General features: G+C 43.5%; 2 protein-coding genes across 13 annotated transcripts in view; one reads left to right on the top strand and one right to left on the bottom strand.

Moving 5' to 3' along the window:
* SUGP2 (SURP and G-patch domain containing 2) overlaps positions 1–1,609 on the bottom strand; it is a 39,229-nt gene extending 37,620 nt beyond the window's left edge. For 6 of the 10 annotated variants that reach the window (XM_026683149.2, XM_087951583.1, XM_087951613.1 and 3 more), the window contains exon 1: positions 1,529–1,609. In XM_026683149.2, the coding sequence (XP_026538934.2) occupies positions 1,529–1,575 (47 nt within the window). In that variant the 5' untranslated portion in view covers positions 1,576–1,609. Of the gene's footprint in view, positions 1–848 lie in introns of all 10 variants that reach the window. The other 4 variants (XM_087951612.1, XM_087951598.1, XM_087951608.1 and 1 more) reach the window with 4 other exon arrangements.
* Positions 1,597–23,863, top strand: ARMC6 (armadillo repeat containing 6). 3 transcript variants are annotated; one of them, XM_087951676.1, is made up of 8 exons: positions 1,597–1,816; positions 8,727–8,853; positions 10,068–10,150; positions 11,609–12,179; positions 13,934–14,079; positions 17,360–17,491; positions 20,158–20,295; positions 22,596–23,863. In XM_087951676.1, exons 2-8 carry the CDS (start codon positions 8,733–8,735, stop codon positions 22,806–22,808), a joined length of 1,404 nt encoding a protein of 467 aa, XP_087807802.1. In that variant the 5' UTR covers positions 1,597–1,816; positions 8,727–8,732; the 3' UTR covers positions 22,809–23,863. The 3 variants fall into 3 exon arrangements, with proteins under 3 accessions (XP_087807802.1, XP_087807815.1, XP_087807809.1); XM_087951683.1 differs by lacking the exon at positions 1,597–1,816 and adding an exon at positions 5,407–5,431; XM_087951689.1 differs by lacking the exon at positions 20,158–20,295 and having other exon boundaries at positions 1,657–1,816.
* Positions 23,864–27,422: the final 3,559 nt, after the last annotated feature.

The raw sequence follows: 27,422 nt of genomic DNA, 5'->3' as shown, positions 1-27,422 counted from the left end.
TTTTTAAAAACTTCCAGTGTTGGAACATTCACAACTTCTGGAGGCAAGTGAGAGTTTTGCCCCATTTTACAACCTTTCTCACCACCGTTGTTAAGTGAATCACTGCCACTGATAGTTAGCAACCCAGTTGTTAAGTGAATCCGGCTTCCCCATCAACTTTGGTGGTCAGAAGGTCACAAAAAGGGGATCACATGACCCCCTGAGGACACAGCAACTGTCATTAAATATGAACCAGTTTGCCAAGTGTCTGAATTTTTGATCACATGATCCATGGGGGAATGCTGCAAAGGTCTGAAACATGATCATGTCATCTTTTTCAGCTTTGAGTGGTCACTAAACAACCGTCTGCAAGTCGAGGACTCCCTGTGTATGCTAATTTTCAGCCCCTTTAAGAACAACCGGATTCCCCATTAAAAAAAAAAAAACCTTCCAAACTAGCCACCGAGGGAAGGACTTGTAAAAGAGCATTTTCTGAAAAATCCTCCCAAAGACAGAGAGAGGTGCAGGTGGCCAGGCTGGGCTTTTGTTCCCGCCCTGCTCCCTTGGTCGGTTGATAATCTTGTACGAGGGAATATCCTTTAACGGATTAACAGAGTTGGAAGGGACCTTGTAGGTCATCTAGTCCAACCCCCCGCCCAAGCGGGAGACCTACACCATTTCTGACAAATGGCAGTCCAATCTTTTCTTGAAAGTCTCAATATCATTTCCTCGCCCTCCCTTTAGCTCCAATACAGACGCCTGGGGTCCTTGGAAAGAGGGGGGGAATAAGAAGGCCTTTTTTTGCCGTTTCCTCCCCGCTCTTCCCCAATGCTCGGACTTCGGCTGCTGCTTTACCCCCAACGGCTTACCAAGCGACGGGGAAGAAGAGAAGCAGCCTCTAGCATAAAGCGACCTCCATTAACCAGCGTCGGTTCCTTCTGCGCATGCGCCCGAGCGCCTCTCTACCCTCTCGCCGGAGCTGCTTCTCTGCGGCGGCGGATCTGCACTTTCTCTTTTGAACGCGGAGAAAGCATCGATCAGGTTTATTCTAACTCGCCCGGCTCTTTTTATAAACAAAACAAAATAATAATCCCTTCAATTCTTGCCCAGACTCGACTTCGTTGCGCACGCGCGACCAGAGGATCTCGTCAAGGGATATGAAGTGACGCTATCCAATAACGCATGCGCAAAAGGCGTCTCAAGCCAGCCACCGCTCTTGCGCATGCGCTAAGCGTTGACCGGAGGGAAATCTTGTTCCTAAAGAACTCCGAGGGTGGGAGAAATAAGATAATCTTTACCAAAAAAACAACAACCATCAAATCATCTTCCTCAACCCGTTTTAAAAAAAAAGAAAGCGGCGCCGATGCTTTCCAACGTGCAAACACAGTTATTTCGTCAATTTAACAACTTTAGCCCATCATATCTGGCCTGCAAAAATTCGGACAACCACTAAGTGGCCGCAAAGACGCTGCCTCTTAAAGGTCGACAGATTTTTTATTTTTTGCAGTTCAGCTCTGAGACTTCAACTTCCATTTAACGTCCGCCTCACCTTCCTTTAAAAATTCCTGGGGGAGGGAAACGTGCTGGCGTACGCATGCGTAGTTCAAAATTCCCCTTTCCGTGCGCTGGCATTGGCGGAATCGTGTTTTTTTTCTCCTGCACCACGTGGCCTAAATTGTACGGTGGCGAACTGCAGCCAAAAAGAACGCGTCGCCGCAGTCGCTGCCCTTAACGCGTCTTTTTCTTCTTCTTCTTCTTTTTTTGCGCACCGCCGGCTTTTGGGTTTCCCGGCAGCAACGCCGGGCTTGTCGCGAGCGTGGACGAGGGGTCGGAGCAGGTAAGCGAGGCTGGAGCCCGCCCGGAGACCCCCCCTTTCCCCCCTTTTTTGGGGGTGGGAGTGCGGGTTCCCTTTGCTATTCCTCCGCGAGGACCCCAAGGAGAAGGAATACTGTCTGCTGGCAGGCGTGCTTGGGCAGGGTTCTTTATTCCAGTCGGAAGGGTTAAAAAGCCACCGGCTTAACGTCAAAAGAGAAGAACGGGGGCGGGGGGGGGGAGTGCTGCTTGCGTGCCCTGGGAGGCGATTTTTCATTCTCTGTCTTATTTTATTTTATTTTTTTCCCTACTGCTGACCTTGAGGTACCGTATCACCTATACAGCACAGGTAGTCCTCGATTTACGACCACGGCAAAGCCCCAAATTTATGTCGGTTAAGTGGGAAATAGGTTGTTTTGCTTCATTTTACGACCTTTCTTGTCCTTTGGTTAAGTGAATCCCTGCGGTGGTTAAGTTAGTAAGGCGGTCGTTAAGTGAATCTGGCTTCCCCACTGACAAGGGTCACAAAGAGTGACTCCTAGGACACTGCAACCGTCATACATATGAACCAGTTGCCAAGCATCCAAATGTAAATCCTGTCACCGTGGGGATGCTGCACAACGGTTGTAAGTGTGAATAATGGTCACAAGTCACTTTTTTTCCATGCCATTGTAACTTAAAATGGTCACTAAATGAACTGTTGCAAGTCAAGGGCCAGCCGTATATCCCTTTTTATTTTTTAAAACCCAATTCTGCTCCTTCCCATCCCTCATTATTCTCCCTAACAGCCTTCTCTGTTTTAAACCCTCAGCCAAATCTTAAAAGATCCTGGAGAAGCGGGGTGGCTTCCTAGGCCACAGGGTAATTTGTAGTGTATGTAAACTGCATAATTTGATTTTTTTTGTAAGCCGCTGTGGTCAAGGATTAATCAGCCTTGTATGTGAGATTCCTAACAGCTAGCAGTAGGGTGAAAATAAAGTATGGTTCGTTTACCAATACAAAGTTGGATTAGAGGGGGAAAAACTACAGCTGTTTAGGCAAATCATGGAGAGAACCGGTGTTGGTTGCTAAAAGTCGATACCGACTTGATGGCACACGATCAGTTTAGGTTAAACATTCCTTTGGAGGTGATAGAAATCTAAATTCTAACAAATAGGAGACCACAAACTTTTATTGCTTAGTAATTATCTTTGGAATCAAATCTTCACTCGGATAAGGCTTATTTGATAGGAAAGTTCTCAGTGGCAATATTAGAAGATGTGATGCTTGCTTTCTGCTAGCAATGCATTACAGAAAACCATTTGCCTGATGCTCAGGAGATTAACAGCTAGGATGCGTATTTTTTTACAGTTTCCCAGTCATTCCTGCGTTTTGTTGCATTTTAAAACATTGCAAGGAGCCACAGTAGTTTCACTTAATAAGCAGAGGCTAATATTTTAAATATGTGCCCCCCCATTATTGCAAAGTAGGTATTTTTATGACATTATGACGTTCCATTGCGTATCACCAGTTCTAGAGGTTCCCTTTCCTCAACACTCTGCAACAGTCTTTCCTGGAGCCGCAGTGAGTAGTGAGAAGTAAGATGAACCTGAGCTGATATCCAAAGCCATGATCGAACACAATACTTACTTTTTAGAACAGGGGTCTCCAACCTTGGCAACTTTTAAGACTTGTGGACTTCAACAAGTCTTAAAGTTGCCAGGGTTGGAGACCCCTGTTTTAGAATATGTGCTTTTTCATGTTATATCTGAGGGTCTTCTGCTCAGGTAAGAAACACTATACCAGGGGTCTCCAACCGTGGCAACTTTAAGCCTGGAGGACTTCAACTCCCAGAATTCCCCAGCCAGCAAAGCTGGCTGGGGAATTCTGGGAGTTGAAGTCCTCCAGGCTTAAAGTTGCCAAGGTTGGAGACCCCTGCACTATACCATTTCAGCCAAATGGTTGCCTAATCTAATGTCTTCTTAAAAACTGTATAAAATAAAGATCCAGTGCACAGAGAGGAGAACTGAGTCTGAATACAACAAGAGTTGTGAATTTTGTTGTAGGTAAACTGTGAATATACGTACAATGACAATAAAAAATTCAATTCAAGAACAGTTTAAAAAAAAATACTATCAGTGTGGTGTATTGATAGCTTGTCATTTAGCTACTATATTCTGATGGATGACCTTGTCTTTTTGAGCGTGTCAGTTGCGCGCAGTGAATTTCAGAATTATTTCATTCAATTCCTCAAGGTTGATCCCAAATATTAATAAGCAGCTTGATTTACCTGCGTCATCTTTGCAAATAAATAAATGTAGATTGCTATGATCTGTAAAAAAAAAAATACCTTTGGGACAAATGTCTTATGGGGATTACAGTCTAGCTCAGTGATCCCCAACCTTTTTGACGCCGCGGCCCGGTACCGGCATCAGCTGGGTGCCGCCATCTTTTTTTGATGAAAATGTGCTTCCGGTGACCTCACCGGAAGCACGTTTCATAAAAAAAGATGGCGGCATAGCGCTCGTGAGCTTTTCCGGTAGAAATGGCTTTCTACCGGAAAAGCTCACCGGAAGCACTTTTTCATCAAAAAAAGATGGCGGCGCCCAGCAAGCCAGCGGCCCGGTAGGAGTTGTTCCGCGGACCGGTACAGGTCCGCGGACCGGTGGTTGGGGACCCCTGGTCTAGCTTATCAGATGCATGAAATGTTTTGCTGATCTGTAAGTGTGCGTGTGTGAATGGAAAGGAGAATCAGAGAAAGTGAGGTCAGAGAAATAAAATGCAGCAAGGCAAATGATAATAGCTGTATTATTAATAGTGGCTATTTGCAAAGGCAGGCAGTGGTGGTAATGTTTACATCCTTGTGTGAGTAGACTGTTGATTATAGTATTTCCCATAGTTTATAACAAAAATACTTGTGAAGAATAAAATACGTAATATTTGTTTCTGTGGTATGTGGCTGCTCTTCCTTAAAGGATCTATATGCAACAAGATCAGGACAGAAGCCCTTAATTCACAGTATTCATAAATGCAATGCAGATTTGAAGTCCAGAAAATGCGTGGGGGCAGCAAAATTGGAAGCTATTTCTGCAAACCATAAAGGTCTTGTTTGGTATTTCTTCAGCATTTCAGCAGGCAGTATACATTTGAACAGCAGCCTATGGATGGATTACAATTTTTTTTATTGTAGTCTGTATTATAAATGAATGTCTTTCCTTGATTGTGTTTTAATCATGATTGTACTGAAATACAGATCATTAGCGATGCTAATAGCATGGTTGATGTTAAGCCATATTTGGGGGAGGAAATTTCCAAGATGATTCTTCTTGCAGGAATAACCTCCTTGGACATTCTGCCAAACCACCTTTGGCATAGCTTAGCCTGTTTCTCTTGCACCTTCCTTTTTTGGGGGAGAGGCTATTCTGGAGAAAAGCATCTTAGTGTTTTCTGCAAAAGAAAATCCATTCCCCGTTGCTTAGAGGGCAGGGTTGAAATACAGAGGCGCTTTGCTTCCTTGCATCAGCTGAGATCAGTGCTCTCTCAGGCATGATCCTGTCTCCTCTGTTCAAATGAAAGATCAGCTGCTTTTGGGCTTTCTCCTCCTCAGCCCTTTTTTTCCCCAGCCAGCAGCCATTAAATCAAATTGCAGCAAAAAGACAAGGTGAGGAACTGGGACTGTCTCTTCCCGAACTGTTTCCTTTCCAGCTCTTCGTTCTATTATTTAACTTTAAGAAGTGTTTACTTTATACTTCTCTGTCCCCAGCCCCTTTTTGATGCTCTTGTCTCTCTCTTTTTTTTTTCCAGACTGAAAACCAATGAATAGAGCTTTATTTTTATTGATCATATGCTGGGCCTTGGCTGCTTCCGGAACCCAATTCTTCAAGTAGAATCTGCCTGTCCCGTACACACAGCTGGGAAGGCATATTTTGATCCCCTGCCCAGAGGTTTAAGAATGGTGGGCCAGGAGGCAGAACTCAGTTGCAGCCCCTCATTCTGCAGTAGTTCCCTCCACGCTAAATGTGATGGTTCCCATTCCCCAGCCCCCACCCCACCCCACCCCACCACCAACATTTAAGAGGGATGTCAACGTATTCTTTTTTCTGTAGAGCTTTTGGAACAAAGTGCCCTATGACTAGATTTATTTATTTAGTTTGTCAATTGCTTACAAGATAATAGGTATAAGTAAAAACATAGTTATGAATACATGGATACATATAAGAAAAATAAAAAAAAGAAACAATAGGACAGGGATGGTAGGCACGTTGGTGCGCTTATGCACGCCCCCTACAGACCTCTTAGGAAAGGGGTGAGGTCAACAGTAGACAGTCTAAGGTTAAAGTTTTTGGGGTTTGGGGAAGAAACCACAGAGTCAGGTAGAGTGTTCCAGACATTGACCACTCTGTTGCTGAAGTCGTATTTCCTGCAATCAAGTTTGGTGCGGTTAACCTTGAGTTTGTATCTATTGTGTGCTCTTGTATTGTTGTGGTTGAAACTGAAGTATTCATTGACAGGTAGGACATTGCAATGTATGATTTTATATACTAAGATCGGTTGAGGATGATGTCATGTTTTCTCTTGAGTGCTCCCTCTCCCCGCCTCCCCACCCCGTGGTTTCAGAATGTACTGTACGTTTTATTGCTTTTATGAAAATCGCCCTACAATCTCCACAAGAAGGTGAGCAAAAAATCTGGAATCTGGTAGCACCTTCCCTGACTAACACATTTTATTAAAAGTCATATGCTTTTGTGAGCGGCATCTCTCTTCACTGGATGCATTGGTTGGTTAGGGTAGAATCTCTGATGAAACAGTAAAATTACAAAAACCAACAGAAAATAATTGCTCTAACAACGGAAGAGTAGCATGGGGGATACTTGGAAGAAGAATCTGATTTCCTGGATGTCGTGTGACTTTGTCGCTTTCAGCTGAAGGCAGCTGAGATTGGGCTGTGAAAACAGATGGCTCAACAGAGGGTATATATAAATTCCTCTTACATGTGGACATATATATCTGTTCTCATGTAGGATGCTTTACCAAGCTAGATCATCATTCGTCGTCATTTTAGCCATTGTCTATTCACTGCAGGATGAATGCCTCTTCCACAGGTTTCCAACCGATAGGATCCTGAGCTTTCTTTTGCCAATTAGGCCCCCAATATTTATTTGCTTGATGTCGTCCATTAGAATTATAATTCTTTTATTGGCCAAGTGTGATTGAACACCCAAGGAACTTGTCTTGGTGCAAATGCTCTCAGTGTACATAAAAGAAAAGATACTTTCGTCAAGCGTCAAGAATCATCAGGTACAACACTTAATGATAGTCATAGGGTACAATAAACAATCAAATCATACTAGGAAACTCAATATAAATCGTAAGGATACAAGTGACAAAGTTACAATCATACAGTCGCAAGTGGGAGGGGATGGGTGATAAGGAGTGATGAGAAGATTAATAGTAGTGCAGACTTTGTAAATAGTTGTAAATAGTGTTGAGGGAATTATTTGTTTAGCAGAGTGATGGCATTTGGGGAAAAACTGTCCTTGTGTCTAGTTGTTCTGAAGTGCAGTGCTCTATAGCGTCGTTTTGAGGGAAGGAGTTGAAACAGTTTATGTCCGGGATGTGAGGGGTCTGTCCATCTTGTTTTAGGTCTCTTTCGTGGATGCTTTTTATCAAGTGGAATCCATTCTATGACTGCCTTGGTCCACCTGCCATCAGTTCTTCTTGCTATATGACCAGCCCATATCCATTCTTTTGATGGCATCTTATATTTTTGTTTGTTCTCCAATCCGTGTGCAGGTCTTTCTATCTTGTCTTGTGATGCCGAGCATGTATCTTTCCATGGCTCTTTGCGCCACTCGTAGCTTTTGTATCGAATGTGAGGTTAGTGTCCACACGTTAAAGCAGGTAGCATACACTGATTGAAAACTTTTCGGGCATAGGGGGAAGGTTGTTGTTGAAAATTACATTTAACTTGCCAAATGCCTGCCAACCACTTTTAACACTCCGTTCAATCTCCTTTTTTGTATCGCCTTCCATTGAGATCTGTTGGCCAAGGTAGATGTACTAGTCTACTCTGTCTGGTTCTTCAAATATAAAAATTCCAGGCTACATAAAGACCTGGAAGATACATTCCTAGCATGGTAATCTAGGCTAGTACTAACCTTTTTTGTTAATGGCTTTGTCTATCCTGTGTATCCAGAAAAAGGGTTAATTCAACGATTAGTATTTTATGTGAATTTATGTGTCAGATTAGGTGGTAGGCGTAGTTATGGAGACAGACACCAACAATGCAGGAACACTGTGGAAATGTTATGGTTGGGGGAGTTGTTCAGTTTCCATACTTGAAAAAAAAAATGGGAGCAAATTTTATTTATTTATTAGAAAAATATAAATGGTTGCCTAATCCAAGGTAATCACAGGCTTGCCTATAGTCCATCTAACCCAGTATCTTCCCATCCATTGTAGTTCCCAATAGCTAAGGATTATGGACTAGCCCTGATGATTTGACCTAGTTTGGCTAATGAAATGTCTTTAAGAAAACAAGCAAGCTTAGAGAGTACCAAGGACCCTGGGTATGGATTATGTCTGCTCCCTTCTGTTGCTCCCAAAAACAGATTTACGACTCTGTATCTGGAATTTCTATTATTCTAGAGTTGCTAATACCTGCAATAAATATGTTCTGACAAGGTCTGAAAATTAGGGCCATTGCTTACTTTGTGGTGAGGAATTCCACTTATTCGTTATGATTTCTATGAAAATAGGGTTTGTTTTCTTTCTACAGTATTGCATGGTCTTGAATTTTGGCTTTTGGGAGAGAGGGGAGTAACTACTTCAGCCATATTTCTCTGCTCATAATTTCCTGGCTTAATTTACTTTATTATGCCAGTCTCCTTTTACTTTTTTTTTTTTTTTAAATGATACCTCTACATAAAATATCTAGCTAACTTTCTTGTCTGCAGGCCAACATGGCAGCCAAGCGGATTTCCCAAGAGACATTTGATGATGTGGTACAGGAAAATATCATTGAGTTTGGAATGGATCCGGAAGAGGCATTGAATGAAGCCATCCAGCAGTTTGAATCTCAAGGTATGGTATGAAGCAGGGGTCTCCAACCGTGGCCATTTTAAGACTTGTGGACTTCAACTCCCAGAATTCCTCAGTAAAGCTGGCTGAGGAATTCTAGGAGTTGAATTCCACAAGTCTTAAAGTTGCCAAGGTTGGAGACCCCCGGTATGAAGGATGGGAATATTGACCTACATGAAATGTCATCTTTTTAAACATAGGCACCTGTGCCAGCAGTGGAAGCACTTGGCTTCTCAAGGAAATTGGTGTGGCTTATGGCAATTGGGGGTGGGGGGGAACGCAATAAGAAATTAATCTGAATTTTATTCTTAAAATAAGTATTGTTGAAACAGTCTCAGTATATCAAAATGTTATTGTGTGAATATAGTATAGCCATTCCCCAAAATACTGGAATAATTTGAGCACCATCTTAAAAAAGCCATTTGCCTTGCCCATGTATAGTCACTCCAAAGAGAAAATAAGTCACAAATTGATAATACCAAATATCTTAATTATCAGGAAGTTACCCAGTGAAAATTTTCAGGTGGTTTTCCTAATTAAAAAAAAAAAAAAAAGCTTTTGCCCATTGTACTCAGTCTTCAGTGCAGTTTTTATCAGATTGAGATCTTGGCTAGCCTTAAAGGTAAAGTTAAAGATTCCCCTCGGACATATGTGCTAGTCGTTTCTGGCTCTGAGGTCGGTACTCATTTCCGTTACAAAGCCGAAGAGCCAGCGCTGTCCGAAGACGTCTCCATGGTCATGTGGCCAGCATGACTAAATGCCCAAGGTGCAGGGAATGCTGCTACCTTCCCACCAAAGTGGTCCCTATATTTCTACTTGTATTTTTACATGCTTTTGAACTGCTAGGTTGGCAGAAGCTGGGACAAGGGGGCTCACCCTGTTACGCAGTGCTAGGGATTCGAACCATTGAACTGCCAGCCTTTCTGATCAACAAGCTCAGCGTCTTAGCCACTGAACCACCGCGCCCCTTTGGCTAGCCTTAGGGCAGGGGTCTCCAACCTTGGCAACTTTAAGCCTGGAGGACTTCAACTCCCAGAATTCCCCAGCCAGCAAAGCTGGCTGGGGAATTCTGGGAGTTGAAGTCCTCCAGGCTTAAAGTTGCCAAGGTTGGACACCCCTGCCTTAGGGGACCTAAAATCCAATGCATTTAGAGGGACACAATAGGAGAATTGCTCTGGAAATATTCAGGCTGATACATCATTTTATCTCTCCTTTAGGCGTAGATTTAAGCAATATAGTAAAGATTGTACCCAGTCCAGCTTCAGAGAATGGTCAAGAACAGAAGCACATGGTTCTACAGGTGAGTGAGATGATGCTGTTCAGGAAAGGGCTAGGGATTGTCCATCAGATCCAATATGTGGGTGTAATTATCTTCCTACTAGCTGGAAACCCGTGCTTCGCTACGAAACTACATATGTGATCGGGCTTAGTTTTTGAGGAGGAATAATAAGGAGAAAAAAATTCTGCCTCTGCCTACCAGCATTCATCAGTATTCATCTGGCTAGCGTCCTGTCAGCGTGTGAGAGAGTTGAGGGCTGTTGGAAACTGAGAGTATTTGCTGTGTGAGCAAGAAGGAGACAGCAAGGAGCCTGGGCGTGGCTTAGCTCAACTGTTCTGTACTAAAGCTGCTTGGTGTTGTGAAACTAAAATTGAAACTTAAATTCCTCTGCTTGTGTTTAGCATTTGGAACAGATTTCTTTTCAGGTGGGGAGGGGGACTAGAACTCCTTAGCATCAGAGCGTGTTAATAATAATATCGGAAATACTAATGCTCTGATGGTCATTTCAAAAAAATGCTTTTTTAGTGAGCACCTAGAAGCCAAGAGGAAGATACGTGCCAAATTTCAAGTTTATAGGCTTTACGGTTCTGGAGATTTTGTGATGGTGCGTGAGTGGTATTTCGCTTTTATATATATAGATTTCCAGGTAGATCATGCAGGTGGCTCTAGGAACTCACAAACATAGCACTGTGGATACAGTTTTTCACTCACGTATTGCTTGCTCATTGGAATCTTGATCTTGGTATAAATTGCTTTAAAACGTAGACACTCCAACGTGATACTGTATGTTGCGTCTATATTTATTAAAAGTATTCACAAGTACCTTTTTTCAGGCAGACCTCATAAAGTTGTTTGCATACGATCAGTAAAATAATGGAACAGGAATTGCTTTCGGAAGTTGTGGGAGCTTCCTCACTGGAGGCTTTCAAGAAGAGACTGGATAGCCACCTGTCAGAAATGGTGTAGGGTCTCCTGCTTGGGCAGGGGGTTGGACTAGATGACCTACAAGGTCCCTTCCAACTCTGTTAATCTCTCTGTTAAAATAAGCAATAGTATCTAGATCAGGGGTGTCCAACCTTGGCAACTTTAAGACTTGCTGGCTGAGGAACTCTGGGAGTTGAAGTCCACAAGTCTTAAAGTTGCCAAGGTTGGACACCCCTGATCTACAGTAAACAAAAAAAAAAAAAGGCAAACAATGGAATATTTTAAAAGCTGCTTTAGAAATCCTAGGGTTTGAAGAAAAACAGAGAAGCCTGGTGATGAGAAAGCGTGCAAAAAACACGGAGAGAAAAGATGCAAATGAACAGAAGGGACTGAAGCCGCTGCCATCTGTGCATCCTCCAATTCTGGAAAGGATTTTAGATGTTTTTCCAAATGGCGGCCGAATTGAAAGAGGAGGAAGATTGCAGTGCAGAGCATAAGGCAAGATTCCACTCTTCTTCTTCTTCTTCTTTCCCCCCCTCTCTTTGTCTTCTATAGATATTGGACTGTCTCCAGAAAGCCGTCATCGATGCAGATTCGAGCAAGGTGGACGAATCTTTGGTGAACTTTGCCAAGCAGTGCAGGCTGGAGCTGTCGGTCCGTTACCTGGCTGCCCAGAAAGGTGCCTACCCTGCAGTCCTGGCTGCTTGTCGGCTGGCATCGGAAGAGCGATGCTCCCTTTTAAAAGCCCTCCAATCCCTCTCTGCCCTCCTGGAGGGCCAGCCTGACATCCTCGATGTGCCCGGGCAGGAGCTGTTGCTGCGGGTGCTCCAGGAGAGCCGAGATGACGCTGACCTCACTTTGGCCGGCGTCCGTTGCATCCGATATGCGTGCCTGAAACACGAGCAGAATCGTCAGGATCTCGTGAAAGGGGGCGTCCTTGCCCTGCTGTCTGAGGCTATAGTCCGGCACGGAGACCGGGCAGACGTGGTCCGGGAGGCCTGTTCAGGGCTGCGCATCATGACCTTTGATGATGACATCCGGGTGCCCTTTGGCCATGCCCATGACCATGCCAGGATGATTGTGGTTGAGCATAACGGCTTGGGCATCCTGATAGAGGCAGCCAAAGGTAAAAAAAAAAAAAGACCATCTCCCTGCTCTCATGCTTTCTTCTTGGTTTCTTTATGCTCCAGCACAGGGACATAAATTACATAATACAGGCCCGCTATTTATCTTTCTGTATGACTTCCACCCCCCCCCTTCCACTTTTAAATGTGCTGTAATCTCCAGCTGTAGTGGGAGGAGAAGTGAGGAGGCTGGCAAACTTAAGAGCCCTTAGAGACGCAGACCTGATCTGCCCCCAAAATTCCCGAAGCCCTTAAATGTGGCTGTCCCCAGGAAAAGGCAGCGATTCGGTGAGATTCGTGTTAAATGGGTTAGCAGCAAAAAAGAAGTAACTCTGGTCATCTCATAGTGTCGTTCTGGTTCCTTGCACCTGACCTTAAAACTTGCTTTTTGCAAGTTGCTGGGAGGACAAAGAACCTTTCCCCCTTGAGTTCCATGAGAAATTTTATTAGATAGATAGATAGATAGATAGATAGATAGATAGATAGATAGATAGATAGATAGATAGATAGATAGATAGATAGATAGATTCCTTTATTGGCCAAGTATGGTTGGACACACAAGGAATTTGTCTGGGTGCAAATGCTCTCAGTGTACATAAAAGAGAAGATACATTTGTCAAGAGTCAAGAATCATCAGGTACAACACTTAATAATAGTCATAGGGTACAATAAGCAATCAAATCATACTAGGAAACAGTCAATAAAAATCGTAAGGATACAAGCAACAAAGTTACAGTCATACAGTCACAAGTGGGAGGGGATGGATGATAAGGAGTGATGAAAAGATTAATAGTAATAGTTGTGCAGACTTTAGTTCGGTATGTTTAGCAATAGCACTTAGACTTATATACCACTTCACAGTGCTTCACAGCCCTCTCTAAACGGTTTGTCAGCCTATTGCCCCCAACAATCTGGGTCCTCATTTTACCGACCTCGGAAGGATGGAAGGCTCAGTCAACCTTGAGTGGGTGAGACCCAAACTGCTGGCAGCCAGCAGCCAGCAGAAGTAGCCTGCAGTACTGCATTCTAACCACTGCACCACCACAGTTCTCGCTTTAGCTTCTGTCTCCATATTGTTTGACAGATCTATACCACCATTTCTTCGTATCAGTTTTTTTAATGATACCACTTGGTTTCACATAGCTAAAGCTATGGATGCTAAAAAGCATGACTTTTATTCGTATTTGTTAATGAGCACTTCAGGGACCTGAATTCCAAAGCCTTTCCCATGCTCCATGGTTTATTGTCACTTCTGTGGTATTGTACAGGTAGTCCTCAACACACGATGGCTCACTTACGATTGCTCACTGCTCAGAATTATGATGGGGCTTCTTAACGATGGAAGTTCAAGCGATCATGACCTTCTTTCCCTTGCAATCCGTGAGTGAACTTTGGGCGGTTGGCAATACCACCGCATTTAGGGCTGTTTGCAACATCCTGCGATCCTGTGACCATGAGTTTTGCCGATAACTAGCATTTATTTCTGGGTTTTGGCAAAGCCTCACCTATAATGAAAACCCTTGGTTTGCTTAACAGCTGCAGGATTTGCTTAATGACAGCCACTTCACGACTATCCCATTTGCTTAACAACGACTGCAAAAAAAGGTTCTCAGTCGGGCCGGTCACTTGTCCAACCTGTTTTATAGTCACAACTCAAACCATCATGGGCAGGTTCCATTACTATGATCAATTGAGGACTGTCTGTACTGCACAGGCAGCTTTGCTGATGCTTTGTCTTTTTCTCTCTCCTGCTCAGCCTTCACTGATGACTGTAGTGTTTTGAGTGAAATCTGTGCCACTCTGGCACGCCTGTCTGTCCGGAATGAATTTTGCCAGGAGATCATGGACCTTGGAGGCTTAAACTTCATAGTGGCACTGTTGGCGGACTGCATTGATCATCAGGTATTAAAATAGCAATAAACACCCTGACTGCAACAGATTATTTCATTTCTTTAGCCCAGTATAGTGAACACTAATTGTCAATACAGTAGTTACCCGTGTTATCAAACAAAGGAGAATCCTTTATACCCCAAGCTGCTTAATAAACTATGCTTATGGCTCAGGAACAAGCACTGTCATAGTTCTTAGGGCTCTGTCAGCTATCACCCACTTCAGCAAGAATGAAACCGCTTAGATAAGTTCACAAGAAAAGCCAAGAACCAAGAATGAATAATGCATACTGAACAAAATTTGCCGTAATCAAAAGAATCTTATCGACTGTAGTTAATCCCAAAGGTGCTTTTTCAAAAGCTGGACTTTCTTGTTTTTTTGTTGAAGATTTTTTGCTTCTCATTCAAGAAGCTTCTTCATTTCTAAAGAACTGAACTAAAGAAGCTTCTTGGATGAGAAGTGAAACGTCTTCAAGGAAAAACAAAGAAAGTCCAGTTGCCTTTTGAAAAAGCACCTTTAGGACAACCATGATCTGGATGACTGAGGATCTCCATAGACAACTGTAGTTAATCCAGAATAAATTAACTTTAAAGAGAATAGGTTCAAGCTTTGGTGCGTTTACCTTTTCATTTTGCCCTACCTAATGGACAACTTGGCTAGCTGACTAGTTTCCATCTCCTCTTTATTTTTGGAATGATCCAACTTGTCTTAGTTGGTCAATTGACTCTCCCATACTTTCTGACTGTTTTGGAATTGACGAGGGTGCTCTTAATAAGGGCTAAGGGCATAGGTTTTGATTGTGGGAAAGGAGGTATCTTAAAACTGTTAAAGCCTGTTTCAAGGCTTACATTATACTTTTAGTGTGTCTCCCACCACAGAGTACCAAGAGAAGGGTCACCCATTTGGAAGCGTCTGTGACAAGAGAATTTGCAAGCCCATGAAAGAAGCCCAGCGGAAACTGATAATGTTTTGATTGGATTCCTATAACACTCTGAATCACATAGTAGCAATCCTGGTCTCACATGTCTAAAAACATGGAGGCCCACTGTGTATGGATTTCAAAATGGTCTCTCTTGCGCATGAAAAAAAATTGAGCATGCCTCCCTTATTGCAGTGAGACCATCCTTTTTTTCATGCAACTGGAATGATGGAGGCAGAATTTTCTGCTCATTTGGAACTGGTGGGGTTAAAAGTACAAAATGGAGGCTTGGGGTCTTTCAGAATTATGTCACCCATATCGCTATACAGGTGAAACTCAAAAAATTAGAATATTGTGCAAAAGTTCGTTTTTTTTCAGTAATGCAACTTAAAAGGTGAAACTAATATATGAGATAACTCATTAAATCCAAAGCAAGATAGTTCAAGCCATGATGTGTCATAATTGAGATGATTATGGCTTACAGCTCATGAAAACCCAAATCCACAATCTCAGAAAATTAGAATATTACATGCAATCAATAAAACAAGGATTGTACATAGAACAATATCGGACCTCTGAAAAGTATAAGCATGCATATGTACTCAGTACTTGGTTTGGGCCCCTTTTGCAGCAATTACTGCCTCAATGCGGCGTGGCATGGAAGTATCAGCTTGTGGCACTGCTGAGGTGTTATGGAAGACCAGGATGCTTCAATAGCAGCCTTCAGCTCTTCTGTATTGTTCGGTCTCATGTCTCTCATCTTTCTCTTGGCAATGCCCCATAGATTCTCTATGGGGTACAGGTCAGGTGAGTTTGCTGGCCAATCAAGCACAGTAATCCCACGGTCATTGAACCAGGGTTTGGTCCTTTTGGCAATGTGGGCAGGTGCCAAGTCCTGCTGGAAAATGAAGTCAGCATCCCCATAAAGCTCATCTGTGGAAGGAAGCATGAAGTGCTCCAAAATCTCCTGGTAGACAGCTGCGTTGACCCTGGACTTAATGAAGCACAGTGGACCAACACCAGCACATGACATGGCTCCCCAAATCAACACAGACTGTGGAAACTTCACACTGGACTTCAAGCATCTTGCAGCGTGTGCCTCTCCATTCTTCCTCCAGACTCTGGGTCCTTGGTTTCCAAATGAGATGCAAAAGTTGCTCTCATCAGAAAAGAGGACATTGGACCACTGAGCAACAGACCAGTTCTGTTGTTCTTTAGCCCAGGTAAGACGCTTCTGACGTTGTTTGTTGTTCAGGAGCGGCTTGACAAGAGGAATACGACATTTGAAGCCCATGTCCAGGATCTAGTCTCTGTGTGGTGGCTCTTGATGCATTGACTCCAGCCTCAATCCACTCCTTATGAAAGTCCACAACACTTTTGAATGGCCTTTTCCTGACAATCCTCTTCAGGCTGCGGTCATCCCTGCTGCTTGTGCACCTTTTTCTTCCACACTTTTCCCTTCCACATCACTTTCTATTAATGTGCTTTGATACAGCACTTTGGGAACATCCAACTTCTTTTGCAATTACCTTTTGAGGCTTTCCTTCCTTATGGAGGGTGTCAATGATGGTTTTCTGTACAACTGTCAGGTCAGCAGTCTTTCCCATGATTGTGATTCCTACTGACCCTGACTGAGAGACCATTTAAAGGCTCAGGAACCCTTTGCAGGTGTTATGGCTTAATTAGCTGATTAGAGTGGGACACTTTGAGCCATGAATATTGAACCTTTTCACAATATTCTAATTTTCTGAGATTGTGGATTTGGGGTTTTTATGAGCCGTAAGCCATAATCATCTCAATTATGACACATCATGGCTTGAACTATCTTGCTTTGCATGTAATGAGTCTATCTCATATATTAGGTTCTCCTTTTAAGTTGCATTACTGAAATAAATGAACTTTTGCACAATATTCTAATTTTTTGAGTTTCACCTGTATACAATATGCCAGGAATGGGGGACAGGCATTGATCAGCCTCATCTGGAATAGTTTTTTGAAGCATTTGAAGGTACTTATTTAACTCCTAATTTTGCCAAAGGCAAATAAAGAATATAGGCCAAAGTAACCTCTGGTACAAAAGTCGTTCAGGGGCAAGGAGTGCTCACATGTGTCCCACAAGTTGCACGTCTGACTTTACATAAACAGAAATAATTTATAGATAGCTTTTTCAGTGCTAGTAATAACGGACTATCCACATTCTTGATTGTTCTACTGAGTATTTCACTTTTATCAGAGATTGAAGGTGGAGAGAAGGATCTTGCTTTGGCTTTTATCTGTCACAATCCTGTGGCTCTTGGTTTATTTTCTCTTTTAAACTCCCATACGTATTCTGGGTTTCATAAGGATTCTTTCTCATTCTGTGACAAATTGTAGGAACTGGTGAAACAGGTGCTCAGTGCCATCCGGGCCATTGCAGGCAATGATGATGTCAAAGATGCCATTGTCAATGCAGGAGGGACTGATCTCATTATTTTGGCCATGAGTCGCCATCTTGGCAACCCACAGGTAGGTTGAGAACATGGGAGTGTTTTCACCGGGAGAAAGTAGCTCTGTTTCAAGACCCCCACCCCCCCGCCCGACGGGAGGCACCAAAGAAACAACCCAACCCCGGGCGTCCGGGGGGCCCCCCCCTCCACCCCCCAAAAACCCCCTCACCAATAAACCCAAAAAAAAAAACAAAACAAAAAAAAAAAAAAAACACCCACAAACCCCCCCACCCCAAAACCCCCCCCCAAACACCCCACAACCCCCACACCCCCCCCCCCCCCCCACCCCCCCCCCCCCCCCCCCAAAAAAACCCCCCCCCCCAACCCCAAACACCCCCCCCCCCCCCCCCCCCCCCCCCCCCCCCCCCCCCCCCCCTGGTCTAAATTATCTATTCCTAGAGCTGTTACCTTACTTGGCATCTCTATTAGTGTGCGTTGGAGACTTCGTTTGCATACATCTGAACTAGACTGTGTTGTTTCTCTGTTTCATATAATATATGTGGGTATATGCATTATTTTGTATTTATTTAGTCATGTTTATGTAGTGCATATTGGAGGTGGTGACCCTTTGAGAACTGTATGCAACAAAATTTCATTTTAATGTATGCTGATTAGTGTACATTCAAAGTGACAATAAAGTTATTATTCCATTCCATTCGCTCTTCTCTTCTCTTCTCTTCTCTTCTCTTCTATTCTATTCTATTCTATTCTATTCTATTCTATTCTATTCTATTGCCATCAAGTCCATCTGTTGAAAAACTAACAGGAACAACTCAGAAGTTTTGGGAGTTAAAAGTCCACAAGTCATAGAAGGGCTACAGTACCCCACCCATGGTTTAGGCCAGCGGTCGCCAACCAGTGGGCCGCAGAGAAATCTGACCCCCAGAGCACACCTCCAAAGCAATTAATGCAGGCTGTGCAGAAACACAAGGCTGCGCCACCTACATGGCCCGCAGGAACCCTCCCCACCCACTCACTCCTTACCTGACAAACTTGCCTGCTAAATTGCTATTTTTCCTTTTTCCGACCATCATCTGTTCTGCTGTGCCGGGAGATTTAGATTAGCTAGGAAGCAGGAAATGGTTGGATTTCTTGCTTTCTACTAGTCTTTAGATCTCCGGCTCTGCTTTTAAGCACAGCCGAACCTCCCTTAGGACTGAAGGTTTGCTTGCAAGCAAATTCAGTGCAGACTCACGGCAAGCAAATTTGAGAGACTGAGCTAGCCGATGGCAGATAGATAGATCACTGAACGATTCTCTGAGCAACTCAATCTGCCTGCTTTGCCTGATTTTGGGTAAAAGTTGCTCTTTTTTAATAAAAAAAAATTCAATATTTACACACATGATGTGAGTTAATTTTGTGAGTTTGCTTGCTAGCAAATTTTATGTGACAGACTGAGCTAGCCAATGGCAGATAGATAGATCTCTGAATGAATCTGTGATTCTGTGAGCAACTCAATCTGCCTGCCTGCTTTGCTTGATTTCGGGTAAAAGTTGCTCTTTTTTATAAAAAATTCAATATTTATATACCGTATATACTCGAGTATAAGTCGACCCGAATATAAGCCGAGGCACCTAATTTTACACAAAAAACTGGGAAAACTTATTGACTCGAGTATAAGCCGAGGGTGGGAAATGCAGCAGCTACTGGTAAATTTCAAAAATAAAAATAATTAATTTGGGAAACGATCTCACTATCATGAAAGGTTTAATTGATTCACTAACCCAAAAGAAGAAGATGATGATGACAGCGGGAGGCAGGAGTCACTCTCTTCCCCTCCTCGGAGGCCCCCTGAGTCAGGAGTCACTACCGCCGGCGCGGCCCCAGTCCCGCCGCCTCGGGAAGGGAAAGGCAAAGCGCTTTTTGCCTTTCCCTTCCCGGCTGGGCTGTTGGGAGTCGCTGCCGCCGGAGGCCGCGACTCCACACCATTTTTTTTCAGAGGGAATCTGACTCGAGTATAAGCAGGGGATTTTTCAGCACAAAAATTGGGCTGAAAAACTAGGCTTATACTCGAGTATATACTGTAAATATTTATAATATTTACATACAAGCCATGCCCAACCAGTCACATGACCACCAAGCCACACTCACAATTTAGGCCACGCCCACAGAACCAGTTAGTGGTCCCTGGGATCTAAAATTATGACTTCGGTGGTCCCTGAGGTCCAAAAGGTTGGCGACCCCTGGTTTAGGCCAGTGATGGTTAACCTTTTTGTCCTCGTGTGCCAAAAGTGTGTGTGTGTGCTTGTTTGCGTGCCTGCACCCATAACGCAATGCGTGCGTGACCCATCTGCCACCCTGCGCATGCGTACGCGACCCCCATGCACAGCACACTTCTGTACATGCGCATGCGCCACACGCCTCTGCACATGCGTGCGCATCTCCTGCGTGTGCCCTGCCCCTGCGCGGCAGATACCCAACAATCGGCTGGCGGGAGGTGCGTGCACATGCGCAGTGGATCTGATCTGGGGCGACGGCTTGCGTGCCGGCAGAGATGGCTCTGCGTGCCACTTCTAGCACGCGTGCCATAGGTTTGCCCTCACGGGTTTAGGCCATCCAGGTTTGCTTCTATCCATGGTTTAAAGGATCCTGGCTTAGCACGGGTGTGAGCTCAGACATTGATTATTTCAGTATTTGGAAGCTGGGTAGGATTTTACTACTGGCTCTACTTGTTCTTGCTTTTAGGTGTGTGAACAGAGTTGTGCGGCATTGTGTATGCTAGCGTTGCGCAAGCCAGAGAACTGCCGAGTCATCATGGAAGGCGGGGGAGCCTTGGCAGCTTTGCAGGCCATGAAGACGCATCCCAAGGAAGTTGCTGTGCAGGTGATGTCATTATTCCCCTACTGGGACCACAGCTCCTTTCATGCTTTTCAGCCAGTCCAGATAGATAGATAGATAGATAGATAGATAGATAGATAGATAGATAGATAGATAGATAGATAGATAGATAGATAGATAGATGATAGATAGATAGATAGATAGATAGATAGATAGATAGTCTGACATAGTCACAGTCTGACATAGATTTTTCTTTTCTTTTTAATCTTTTCTTTCTCCCTTTGAAATAAAGATTTCTGTGCTATAAACTGTAAGGCCAAAGGAGTTATTCTTTTTTTTTTTTATTTCCAAGGATGACCTACCACAGAAAAAAGTGATAGATTAGATTAGATTAGATTAGATTAGATTAGATTAGATTAGATTAGATAGATGATAGATAGATAGATTTTTCTTTTCTTTTTAATCTTTTCTTTCTCCCTTTGAAATAAAGATTTCTCTGCTATAAACTGTAAGGCCAAAGGAGTTATTCTTTTTTTTATTTCCAAGGATGACCTACCACAGAAAAAAGTGATAGATTCTTAATTATGATAGATAGATGATAGATAGATAGATAGATAGATAGATAGATAGATAGACAGACAGACAGACACACGGAGTGTTTTGGCAAAACAGAAAAATCATGCTATAGAAACTATCTGTAGCTATGGCAACAGTCTCTGATTTTTCCCCTCATAGAAATTTCTGGTGGAAGCTGCCTTCCTGTTTTTCCCATGAAAGGCATTCCTGTTTTCCCATTTCCAGAGTGCCGTCAAATAACTTTTCTGGGTTTTCATTAAGGCCAGGTCTTCTTTCTGTTAGACCTCTCATTGTCCCTGTGCAGCCTCTCTGACTACCCTGTTTCCATATCTGAGAAAACCTTGTGGCAGGACTTTCCCCTGGGAATGGATGTGTAGGACGTGGGCTGCAAAAGGAAACAGCTAATTCCTCTTGATCATTAGATCAGTTTTCTCAAGATGTGTGGACTTCAACTCCCAGAATTCCCCAGCCAGCTATACTGTCAGGAATTCTGGGAGTTGAAGTCCACTCATCTGAAAAGTTATCAATGTTGAGAAACACTGCATTAGATAATTGCAAGACTTCCTTGTCCTTCCCCTGCCAATTGGATTTCTTTCTTTTTAAAACCAATGTTTAAATTTATTTTAAATTTTTTAATGCATTTATTTATTTATTTCCTGGCCTTATATTCTGAATTCTTGGAGGCCTTGTTCTGTCAGTAAGATTTAAAATATAAGTAAATACTTACTGTTGCCTAGGAACAAAATAAGTACTCTATTTAAATAAACCCCCGGACCGCAAGATAATAATTCAGAGCATATCCATTTGAAACCTGTGGGAAAAATCAGGTTTAATACCCTTTGAAAACCCATCAGTGACTGCATTATATATCACACAAGGGTGATCAAATGCACAGTATGTAAGTGTACTTGAGGAAGATGGGCAGTCTAGAAATATGAAATACAAATAAATGAATAAAGTGTTCAGATTGTGACTAGTACTTAGTACTTATTAAATAATTTTAACCCTTATCTAAATACTTTTGTTCATTACCCCAAAACCCCAAGGGTAGCTTATTCATGATATCAAAGCAGTAATGTACCTACTCTTAGGAAATATAAAATATATTAAAAAGATAATTGGTGTATCTTGCAACCCTTCCAAAGATCATCACAAAACACCTGTCAGGGAAATTAATTTCAGCCTTGGAATCCTGAAGCAATGCGATGGTTGAATATATAAATATCACTTAAAACAGTGTTTCCCAGCCTGGACAAGGTTTAAGACGTGGATTTCAACTCCTAGGATTCCTGAAGCAGAATTTCCCACTCTCAAAATTCCATGGATGGCTGGAGAATTTGGGGAGTTGAAATCCATAGGTCTTAAAAGTTACCAAGATTGAGAAATGCTGACTTAATATGTGGTAATATGGGGCCCCACCTACCAGTTTATATATTTAAGAAATGAAGGAAACAAGGAGAGATTGGGCCCAAGTTACCCAGCCAACATGCCTAAAGTAGAACTGGAACTCACAGACTTCTGGTGATTGGCCCAAAGTCACCCAGCCAGCTTTCTTGCCTAAGGCAGGATTAGAATTCACAGCCGCCTCATGGCTAACCCAAAGTCAGTCAGCTGGTTTTCATGTTTAAGGTGGGACTAGAACTCATGTCCTCCCAAGTTTCTAGCCTGGTGCCTTAGCCAGGAGACCAAGCTGGCTCTCTAAAAATAAAATTTATAGACTGTTAGTCCTGGATCATCACACCTGCCTTTTCCTTTCCTTTTCTCACCAGAAGCAAGCTTGCATGTTGATTCGCAACTTGGTCTCGCATACGCAGGACTTCTCCCAGCCCATCCTGGAGATGGGAGCTGAGGACTTGATCACTGAGGCCCGAGAAGCCCATCGGGACTGCGATGACGTGGCCAAAGCTGCCTTGAGGGACCTGGGCTGCAAGGTGGAGCTGCGGGAACTCTGGACTGGCCAGAAGGGAAGCCTGGCCCGTTGAGGTCTCTGTCCCCTCCACTGGGCAGCACCTGCGAATGAGGAGTAGGAGAGGGAAGCAAAAGATTGGAATAAATCCAGACTGAGCAGTTGAGAGCGGGTTAAAAGTGTATTGATGCCTTTGGAGTTGGATAGGGCTTAGTTGCTACAGCAGGAGGCCTGCGCTCCATACTCTCTTGCGTTCTTGGCTTCTTGGCCCAGGCTGCCCTTTTGCTGTGTTTTGTTGGCAAAGTCCATGAAGCGGCCCTTCTCTCATAAACAGGGTGGCAGTGCTGTGCCAACGATGCCGCCCTGCAACAATGCTTCCATGTTCGAGAACGGGAGACGCCTGCGGTGCGTGTACGAAACTCTAGCGCCTGTACAAATTGTCTCAAAAGATTTTAGCGACAAAAGAGAGGGTGGAAGAGCAGGTGGTGGGAACTCATGTTTTGCTACTGTCTCGGAATACTTCCCTCTCCTGCCCTGCAGGTTTGTGTTACTCAACTAGGCCTTTGTTACTATGACAACGGTTAAGCTTACCAGCTTCCTGCTGTAATGCTTCCATTTGTTTGAATGTGCTGCCTGAAGTCCTGGTCTGTTTTTTGTCCTCAGCCATTCCAGTTGTTTCTGTGTGTCATCATGCTGTTCAACCAATGCATGCTGCCTTTATTTTTTCTCTAATTGCTCCCGCCCTCAATTTTTTTTTATAATAGAAGTGTCACCTGATTAAGGGCAAAAAAAGAGGTTGAATAGTGTGGGATCCTTGCATTGTGCACTTCGTAAATATCTGTACTCCCTTTGAACATGTATTCAAATCAAATTTCTAGCCCACGAGGGCTGTGGTTGGTGTGCACTCCAAGAGGTCAGAAAAGAATGACCTTTTATTTATTTATTTTCTCTTCCTTTTTCTGCCTTCCTCTCCTTGTGATTAGTAAAATCCAGGATGAATTAGTTCTCCAAAATGGGACTATTTAAATAAACCAGTGTAATTAATGCAAGTGTTTTAACTTTCCTTGATGTAGTTTTGGTTGCCTGTGGAAAAATTGCCAGATATGTTATATAAAAATATACACGATCCTATTTATAGCCAGGTTGCTTCTATTGTGACCTAGCTTTGATTTTTTCTCTCTCTTTTGCTCATAAACCAGAGTGATATACATATACTTCATTCTGGACATTATTTAACCAGATAGGCAGGTGAAATGATTGTTATAGCCCAATGTTGCAAACTCCCAACAGTGATTTCCTCGGTCAGGGGTGTCAAACTCGCAGCATCACGGCACGTAAGTCTTCCCTATTGCCTATTCCCTGATCTGTCACGGCTTCCAGTTTGTGGCAACTCCGACGGAACCGTGACATGATCCTCATGAATTAGTGATGTGCAGAATCTGTCCTGCAAAGAAAGAATGACACACAATGTTGCCACATTGAATTATATTCCTTTTCCTAAAGATCGTCATTTTCCCAGTTCCCATTAAAGGGCTGATTTAAACAGGAAAGCATCTTTCATCAGCTGTAAATAAGTCAATATTGTTTATTGTGGCAGTTGATTTTTTTCGCGTGGCTCTTTTATATCTGTTGCCTGATCCCCTTAACTGGAGGATCCAGGGCTTCAACATGGAGATTTCCTGTAATCTGTTTCTGAAATGAGGCCTGAAGGAATCAGTATATAAGCATACAGGTGGTCCTTGTCTTACAGTCACTTAGCAACAATATCAAGTGAGTTACTCAAGATCAAATGAGGTACTAATACCACTCTATAAAGTCTTAGTAAGATCACACCTAGACTAGAGTACTGCATCCAGTTTTGGTTACCACATTATAAAAAAGATGTTGAGACTCTAGAAAAAGGGCAGAGAAGAGCAACCAGGATGATTAGGGGACTGGAAACTAAAACATACGAAGAACGGTTACAGGAACTGGGCTTGGCTAGTCTAGTGAAGAGAAGGACCAGAGGACACATGATAGCAGTCTTCCAAATCTGAGGGGCTGCCACAGAGAGGAAGAGGGTTCAAGCTATTTTCTAAAGCGGCTAAAGGCCAGACTAGGAATAATGGATGGAAACTGAACAAGGAGAGATTTAACCTGGAAATAAGGAGAAACTTTCTGACAGTGAGAACAATCAACCCATGGAACAGAAGTTGCCCTCGGAAGTTGTGGAAGCGCCATCACTTGAGACTTTCAAGAAGATATTGGACTGCCATCTGTCAGAAATGGTGTAGGGTCTCCTGCTTGGGAAGGGGGTTGGACTAGAAGACCTACAAGGACCCTTCCAACTCTGATTATCTCTTATTTGTTCAAAGTGACAGCTTACCTGCAAAACAAGAGCTATGACCTGGTTCTGAAGTTTTAATAGTTTGGGGGGGGGGAGGGCATTTGAGGTCATATGACCATACTTTGTGCACCCAGCAACACAACATTTATGGGCTTTTGCAGTATTCTGTGGTCACATGACTGCATTTTATGACAAGTAGCTTCCGATTTTCAACAAAACACTATAGCGACCAAAAGCATGGTGTTTTATGACCACCACAGAAAAGGTAAAATCGGATTGATTGACCAACCCAATATGCAAGTGTCACAACATATGACCATAACAGGCTGGCTCCATTAAGGTTGTAAGTTGAAGACTGCTTGTAGTTGATAGCACAAGGTCTAGACATTTAAGCATGTAATTTATCTTCCTTTTCACCCTTAAAGGAATTGACTCCAGTTTTGATATGCCAGAGCATATGAAGTTACAGGTAATTCTCGATTTACAACAGTTCATTTTAGTGACCATTCAAAGTTACAAGAGCACTGAAAAAAGAGGTTTATGACCATTTTTCACACTTATGATTGTTGCAGCTTATCAGTGGTCAAGTGATAAAAATTCAGATGCTTCAGACTCGTATTTATGACATTTGCAATGTCATGCGATCCCCTTTTGCAACCTTCTGACAAGCAAAGTCAATGGGGAAGCCGGATTCACTTAACAACGATGTTACTAATTTAACAACTGCAGTGACTCATTTAACGACTGGAAAAAAAAGGTTGTAAAATGGGCCAAAGTTCACTTAACAAATATCTCACTTTGCAATAGAAATTTCAGGCTGAATTGTGGTCCTAAAGTTGTGGACCACCTATGCTGCAAAACAATCGAGTTCTTTTCCTTTCCCATGGCTGATATGCTAACCTACTTCTAGAAGAACCTTTAGCAAATGTTGATGATTCTAAAGAGGAATATACACCGCTCAAAAAAATAAAGGGAACACAAAAATAAGACATCCTAGATCTGAATGAATGAAATATTCTTATTAAATACTTTGTTCATTACATAGTTGAATGTGCTGACAACAAAATCACACAAAAATTATCAATGGAAATCAAATTTAGCAACCCATGGAGGTCTGGATTTGGAGTTACACTCAAAATTAAAGTGGAAAAAAACACTACAGGCTGATCCAACTTTGATGTAATGCCCTTAAAACAAGTCAAAATGAGGCTCACTAGTGTGTGTGGCCTCCACGTGCCTGTATGACCTCCTTACAACGCCTGGGCATGCGCCTGATGAGGTGGCGGATGGTCTCCTGAGGGATCTCCTCCCACACCTGGACTAAAGCATCCCCCAACTCCTGGACAGTCTGTGGTGCAACGTGGCGTTGGTGGATGGAGCGAGACATGATGTCCCAGATGTGCTCAATTGGATTCAGGTCTGGGGAACGGGCGAGCCAGTCCATAGCATCAATGCCTTCATCTTGCAGGAACTGCTGACACACTCCAGCCACAGGAGGTCTAGCATTGTCGTGCATTAGGAGGAACCCAGGGCCAACCGCACCAGCATATGGTCTCACAAGGGGTCTGAGGATCTCATCTCGGTACCTAATGGCAGTCAGGCTACCTCTTGGGAGCACATAGAGGGCTTTGCGGCCCCCTAAAGAAATGCCACCCCACACCATTACTGACCCACTGCCAAACCGGTCATGTTGGAGGATGTTGCAGGCAACAGAACATTCTCCACTGCGTCTCCAGACCCTGTCACGTCTGTCACACATGCTCAGTGTGAGCCTGCTTTCATCTGTGAAGAGCACAGGGCGCCAGTGGCAAATTTGCTAATCTTGGTGTTCTCTGGCAAATGCAAATTGATGTTGTGTAAGCACAACCCCCACCTGTGGACGTCGGGCCCTCATACCACTTTCATGGAGTCTGTTTCTGACGGTTTGAGCAGCCACATGCACATTTGTGGTCCGTTGGAGGTCATTTTGCAGGGCTCTGGCAGTGCTCCTCCTGTCCCTCCTTGCACAAAGGCGGAGGTAGCGGTCCTGATGCTGGGTTGTTGCCCTCCTACGGCCTCCTCCACGTCTCTTGATGTACTGGCCTGTCTCCTGGTAGCGCCTCCATGCTCTGGACACGACGCTGACAGACTCAGCAAACCTTCTTGCCACAGCTCGCATTGATGTGCCATCCTGGATGAGCTGCACTATCTGAGCCGCTTGTGTGGGTTGTAGACTCTGTCTCATGCTACCACTAGAGTGAAAGCACCGCCAGCCTTCAAAAGTGACCAAACCATCAGCCAGAAAGCATAGGAACTGAGAAGTGGTCTGTGGTCACCACCTGCAGAACCACTCCTTTATTGGGGATGCCTTGCTAACTGCCTCTG

Source organism: Notechis scutatus, chromosome 1, assembly GCF_049901735.1.
Source record: "Notechis scutatus isolate UNSWTSFEM ecotype Mainland chromosome 1, rNotScu1.2, whole genome shotgun sequence".
NCBI classification, from domain to species: Eukaryota; Metazoa; Chordata; class Lepidosauria; order Squamata; family Elapidae; genus Notechis; species Notechis scutatus.
This window is presented reverse-complemented; position numbering and strand designations above follow the sequence as displayed.